This window comes from Watersipora subatra, chromosome 1 (genome assembly GCF_963576615.1).
Source record: "Watersipora subatra chromosome 1, tzWatSuba1.1, whole genome shotgun sequence".
NCBI classification, from domain to species: Eukaryota; Metazoa; Bryozoa; class Gymnolaemata; order Cheilostomatida; family Watersiporidae; genus Watersipora; species Watersipora subatra.
This window is the reverse complement of record NC_088708.1, coordinates 50,579,739-50,586,840: the sequence shown is the minus strand read 5'-3', so window position 1 is coordinate 50,586,840 and position 7,102 is coordinate 50,579,739. Positions and strand designations below refer to the sequence as shown.

General features: G+C 33.3%; 1 protein-coding gene across 1 annotated transcript; it reads right to left on the bottom strand.

Moving 5' to 3' along the window:
• Positions 1 to 335: 335 nt before the first annotated feature.
• Positions 336 to 6,702, bottom strand: LOC137410473 (uncharacterized). The gene is made up of 8 exons (XM_068095890.1): positions 6,636 to 6,702; positions 5,488 to 5,525; positions 5,197 to 5,367; positions 4,179 to 4,290; positions 3,762 to 3,849; positions 2,128 to 2,222; positions 1,630 to 1,757; positions 336 to 766 (listed from the first exon to the last, which is right to left on the bottom strand). The coding sequence occupies exons 1-8, from the start codon at positions 6,664 to 6,666 to the stop codon at positions 548 to 550; spliced, it is 882 nt and encodes a 293-aa protein (XP_067951991.1). The 5' UTR covers positions 6,667 to 6,702; the 3' UTR covers positions 336 to 547.
• Positions 6,703 to 7,102: the final 400 nt, after the last annotated feature.

The following is a 7,102-nucleotide window of genomic DNA, read 5'->3' as shown; positions in this document are numbered from 1 at the left end:
AAAACATTTTACTAAACCGCACCCTAACTATTAAAGTTTCTCATGCGATGTGATACAAAATGATGATCATCCATTCTAAACTTTGATGGCTGTGATTGTTGTAACTCAGACAGATCAGAATATTTTCTATTTTTCTGCTATTAAAAGCTCAGTAATGAGGTTTACTAAAAACTGTGTAAAAGATGATAGTTTGTCGAATATAAGGTACAAAAGTATATCTTTTGAAACATTCTAGGTTTCCTCATTACCTCTCACAGGAGGCCTTCTTTGTTTTTTTTTGAACTGGTATAATTGAAATTTAGCCTTCCTAAAATGAGTACACATATTCTGCAGTGGCTATTACTTTATTACATGCTGATGTACTTGATGATGCAAGATACAGTGTCATAAACATACATGTAGATGTTTTGCTAGACTTCAAGAATTTCAAGTACAGTAGACATTAGAAGGAATACTTATTCAATTTTCACAAAACGCAGACAAGTTATTCCTTTGAACACAATACTAGAGAACTTAGTATTATTTCTAATACAGTTAATCATAGCATTTAGGAGCTTTCAATCGCTCGAGATCTTCGAGCTGTACGAGGTGGTCGAGCTGTACGAGGTCGTCGAGTTGTACGTGGTTGTCGAGTACGCCGAGTACGCCTAGTTGGACGGGTAGGAGGATTTCGAGTTGGTCTACCAGTAGTAGTACTGACGACCTCGGAGTCAGTCGCCTCAATTCGTGTCATCAGTTCTGGTACGGCTCCTGATATTTCAGCAATCTAAAAGTATGCATCGGAAAAATGTATTTAGCCATAATGGTTGATTAACATACTCTAAATGACAGTTGAATTTTGACTGAGTTACTAGTATGACTTCTCTTGAGAAGTGTAGAGTGTACGCGTAAGCAAACTTTTCTTACAGATAACAGTGATTATGAATTACATAAACAGTGGTTGAAAAAACTCTATAAAAAAACTTTTAAATGTATCTTTACAAAAATTCTACACCAAAACAGGAAAACTAAAACTTAGTTTTACCATAAATAGTAAAGAAAACATGTTTTAAGTAAAGTTATATCTGTTTGTTTTTTTACCTTAACGCTGGTAATATAATTCTTAATTTTAAACTCAAAAGTTTTTCTGTCTTTGTAAATTTTATGCTGTTTTATTTTAAAAACTTCATTAATTTTCTTGGTTTCAGTTTTGTATAACAGACAAAGACTAAAAAGTTCAAATTAATTAGTATATACATGCATTTGCTCAAATGTGTCTACTGCATTTTTTAGAAAATTAAAGCATATCGAGTTGCAACTAGCCTCCAGTAAAAAGATGTTCAAGTTGAATCTAGACAAGCAATACTCTTATTAAAATAGTCAGTAGTGGATTGCCTATAATCAGGTAAAGAATTTAGTATATGGATCAAATCTAGCTTTATACATCTATAAAGTTTTAAGTTTGTATCAATTTATAGATTAACTTAATACTGCAATGTTGCATAACTGATTTTTATTATGAAAGTGAAGAAGTAGGTAAAAGAGTTTAACAATGAACTTTACAGTATCAACTTGGTAATATTCTGTCTTTTATGCTCACTCATCAGCCTAAACCTTTACAAAAAGTTTAAGTAGAGGCATTTTGCTTACCTGTTGGCTATTTTGTCCGCCATCTTCCTCACAGTCAAATAGGCAGGTGTCTCGATATGGTTGCGGCACTCCTTCACAGGCTGAGTCACAAGCTCCCACCTGTCGTTTCTTTCTACCGTTTCCTGGCACTGAAACAAATCAGTAAGTCGTATAATAAGTAATTTTTTTTATGGTGGAGTAGAATATAGCATTGAATGTCTTGTTAGCGTTTTCCATTGTTGAATACAAAAATTAATTCTGACTTTGGTAAAAGTTCACTATTGGAGAAGCTACAAAAAATCTAAAACTGTTTTATAGTAGAGTTTATTTTCAATCTAAAACAATAAAATACGAACTTCAGTTCGGTAACAGAAGCATGCAGTCAAAAGGCTAAAAAATTGTAATCTGTTGGACTTTATTTAATTTACGCTAAACAACTACCAAATAGCTTGCTGAGATATACTGTAGAGTCAAATTAAGCTTAGTTTATCAAGTAGTTGTTACACCTTAATAACTTACTTGACAAGTAGTCACTTGGGCACCCATCGATGAGTAGTCCACAAGAATCATCCAGAATGCAATGTCCAGTCCTTACCGCAATCAGGTAAGTTGTCCTGCAATAAGAATTTAATCACTCTATAGTGGGGGTCCTCCCATGTTTTGTGACGATTCTGACGACCCGACGACAGGGATATTTAAAAAGTGACAGACGAGACGACCATTTACCAATGTAGGTGACGAGGATTGCGTAAATAGGTTTACTAAAGGTACGGCTGCACGTAACGAATTTTTCGTTGGTTCGGAGTTCTGGCCGAAATCACGAAAAACGCAGAATTAATCGGTCAAAATTCGCAGAATTATTTGAGCTATGCATGCCCACCGAGTTCGTCGACGAAACGCTTTTAACAGATTAAACTATTAGCGAGCACGATTCTAGCAGCTTTAGCAATTAGTATAGTCCAAGACATGTACCGTGACACACAATAAAAATACGAGGCATTTCAACATAGAACACACGATGTAACTGTCTAAGTCGCGCTATTATTAGTTAGCAAACACGACTTTAGCAAATTTTAAGATATACGTAGTCCGAAAACATAATGCGACACACAAGAAAATTATTACAGAAAGTTATCATAGTAAATACGATGCAACTGACTTGTTTGTGCTAGAGATGTCGACATTCTCTACCACAAAACTTTTGCTGCTAAAAAGGAAATATAATTAAAAAATAAACAAATTGTAGCTATAGTGTCCAAACAATAAATACATTCAATAACGCAATTTAAGCAATTGCATCGTGTGTACTATGTTGATTTGCACTTATACTTTTACTATTGTGTGTCATTATACGTCTCTTTGACTATACTAATTGCAAAAGCTGCTGAGATCGTGCTCGTTAGCGCGATTCTAGCAGCGCAGAATAATTCTGCGTGTTTCAATCATTTCGTGATTTTGGTTAGAACCAACGGAAATTTTGTTACGTGTTGCCGTACCGTTACTAACTTGTTTGTTACTAACTAATTTGTTCATAAATCACCACGGTCAACCGAAACTTCACTAGTTTTGGTTTGAACCATCTGGCCCAGCATTTATAGACTGCCAAATAATTAAAGCAATGAAATGCCACGACATTGACAGCAAATCCGTTTCCAAGTCTGTGACTGACAGTGATTATTAAAGGCAATCTCGGTCTATTTTCCGTACAAGAAATATAGCTCTAAAAACCTAAGACGGCTGTCACTCTTCGCGGAGTAATCAGCAACGCTCCCAAACATCACTAATATGTTTGTGAAGGTCGCTGGTTGAGCCATGCTTTTGGTTAGCAGAAGTTCAAACCTAGCGAGTTTCAGATTTTTAACGCAACCCAGTGCCACCAGTATAGATATTTGTATAAAAATAACGAATGTGAAGAAAGAGGTTGTTTTGGTTACCAATTTGTAAAAGGTGACAGTGATTTTAAAAGTGACGACAGTGATTTTAAAAGTGACGACAGTGATTTTAAAAGTGACTATTCTGACGACAGCTTTGTGTGGTAGGACCCCCTATAGTAGGTAATAAGTTAATAAGAAGTTCCTATAAATCATTTTATTGTTGCTCCAAACTTTTAGCCTGATGACTTACTGATGAGTAAAAAGCGTACAAATACTTACCTTATTTTTCTAATATAGAAAACCGTGAGAGAGTTGAAATCGATTATTCGTACAGTATTTATCCACACTGGCAAAATATTTATCAGACCTACAAATGTAAGTGAAAAATAAACATATCAAGTGATGTAAACAAATTTGCAGTACAAGTATCACTAGCAAGACCTATATTAATCGTGTAATACTTTGAGCCTATATCTCTCTCTGAGTTTGTATCGAGTGTGTTGAAAGTCCTAGAACTCATTTCTTTACAACGGTTGATTTAGAACAAAGACCAATGAATAATCTTCCATCTCTTTAAAGAAATGCAAAAAAATTACGTAGGCTGATTTGTGGCACTTGTCTGACTTTGCTTTGGACCAAACCAACTTATTGTCTTTTCATAATTGGTTATGGGACCATTATTATGTTTAAACTTACCATGTGTGTTCACAGGAGCATTTGAAGGCTCCAAAGTAAGTTGGGTAGCAATAGACCCAGTTCCGGTAATATATCTCACCCTGTTGTTGTGGCTGAAAAATGTTAGCTCTATCTGCAAACATAAATACACACATACAGTAGATGTGGTAAAACTTAACAAGATGGAAGTATGTTTTTTTATGTTCATAGATAAGCCACTAATTTCCTTTTTATTGGTTACATACTTGCATAGTTGTAAAGAGTTATGCTCGAAAGTTTTTTAATTTAGAAAATAACCACTACATTTGCCTTTGGGAGTTTCAAATTTTTAACTGCAATATTTTAGAGGGTGTGTTGCGCAAATAAATATTTCCTAACTTTGTATTCAAATTAATAAACATCTATTGATATAAAGTATGATTATACTTTATACCAACTCAAAATATAAAATTGTTTCCCTGGCAGACAATGAAAATGCTCATGAAACAAAATAATAAACCTCATAAGAGTCGCTAGCAGTTCAATTAATACAGCGGTTTCTTGGTTGCAATACACTGAGTTGGTTTGGAGGGAAGAAAGACAGTTACCTTAATAAAAACTTACCAACATCCAGTTCATTGTTCACAATTTATTGTTACAAAAAGTAGATTTAATTTGTGCCCTTATCATTTTTGTAAAGCCATTAAAACTTCTTTATTAATAATTAATTTTCCAGACTTATCTTTATGCCCAAAAAGCCATGTATTTTTAGCAATTTTTTGCTAACAGATCAATGCTAATTAAACAGTATTGGAAAAGTTGATGCACTGATTTACCAAATTCCTATAATTAATTAGTTTGTTTTACTACAAAAAAATTGTGTTATTGCATGACCATAATTTATTTTTTATAAAGAAGATAAAAAATCAGCCAAACTGAATTTTGACAACAATTTTGCTGTAAATAGCAATCATGCTAATGATAAAATTTAATCTCACAAGTTCTCTAGGTATGGTCTCTGGTGAATGAATAAAAGATAATTGTGAGTACTTATACTTACCTCATCTACGTAAAACGACGAAGTATGGGCAACGAGATCAAAGTATCTGTTATGAAGGTATGTTCTCCATCCATCAGCTGCACATGTGGTGATACCGGATGTGCCATACACTCTCATATGAGGATCTCCATAAACAACTAGAGTGTGTCTTGGCCAGCACCATGGAGCAGGCTTAGATAAAACAAGGGAGAATATTTTTTAATGTTATAATTGATATTATTAACTAGGAATTTATATGAAGTGGAAGTTTTGGCCGACGTTAGACAATATTAAGTAATTTGTAAAACAAACCTGTGAGCTCACTGCTATTATTCCAAAGGAAAGGAACACTAAAAAATAATAATAACAGATCAATTTAGCCTGAGCATGAACAACAGCTTTGTCAATACGTGTAGATACAAATCGTCTTTATTCATCAGAAGACTTGTTTTAGTTTATGTTTTTTAAGTTTATAAGAAATTTTTATGGAAGTTCACTTCTGTGGTGCTTATACTGAAATGTTTTTGCATAGAAATCTATATACATATAAATCTCAACGTTTGTTGGTCTTTTGTTGGCCTGTCTGTCAGTTATGGTGATAAAGTTTGAGGAATGACAACCTCCTCCGTACTAGATTTGAGCTTTGAATCTCTGGTTCTGTATACAGGCATTAATCCAATACACCACACTGTTCAACTGACTATACTATTGAATATACTGTGCGCATACTTATTAAACCTGTCGATCTTCCATAGCTTCACTCTTAACACTTCAGCTAGTAATATGCGTAAAGCCATACTAGCAAAAAATTATGTGTTCAGATGTGAAAAACTTCTTAAGCTCATATTGCCACTAAGTTTATTGCAATCAGTATATTGCTGTAGTAGGCATTGCTGCCGGTAAAGTATAAATTACACAGAAATAAACACAATGCAAAAAAATAAACAAATACCTTCATTTAAAAGTTAGAGCGGTTCATGTTCTACATGTTGATTAAAATTAAGTTTTTGTGCAAAAAACTTTCCTATTACCCGTACAAAGCCGGGCAATAAAAACCGTATAGTTCATAGATAATCAAATAAACTGATTCATTTGATAATCAAATATACAATATTTACAATGTTTTCATCTTTATTAAAAATCTAAAATTATAACACTGCCCTTTAGTAAGCCTAATCGTATATAACTTTGTTTAGGATTTTCTATAGTGATACACTTGCAGTAATTGTTTTACAAAAACAAATAGAAGAATATCAACCTCCAACAACTATAGTAACATCAAACTCATAGATAGAACAAGTTAGCAAAAGTTATAATTTTCTGAAGGTAGCTTTATAACAAAGAGTAGCACCACCAAGCTGCGCTAGAGCTTCAATTTTAAAGCTGTATTGATAAAAGTATTCATAAACTGACTTAAGGTATCAGATTTAACTATGATTTATAAAATGTTCCATTCTTACCAGTGAGTAGAGCAACTCTAGAGAGTGACATCTTCAGTTATAAAGTCTGTTATAGAACTAGACTTCAAGTGTGAAGGTGTACAATTTTCTTCTTCTTTTATAGCAGAATAGAGACTATAAATAAAGATTAGGTTTACTCAGCCAATCACAAGCCAGGACTATGCAATATGTTTTAAAATTGGTCAACCGTAAAAATTATTATTAGGATTTCTAACAAACTGTAATTGTCAAACTCACAGCACCCGTTTTATATGCTCATTGTTTTTCGAAAGGATACAGTAGATTTAATAATGTGTAATAAAGTGTAATATTACAATGTGTGTTGATATTTAGCATAACTACAAGCATTGAAAAGAATTGTAGCAAACTTAACTAATTCAGCAAATGATCTGTAGTTGTCAACTTGGTCTACATTAGATTAAATAGGAACATGATAGACTGCTGAAAACAAGAGCTTGAATGAAAGT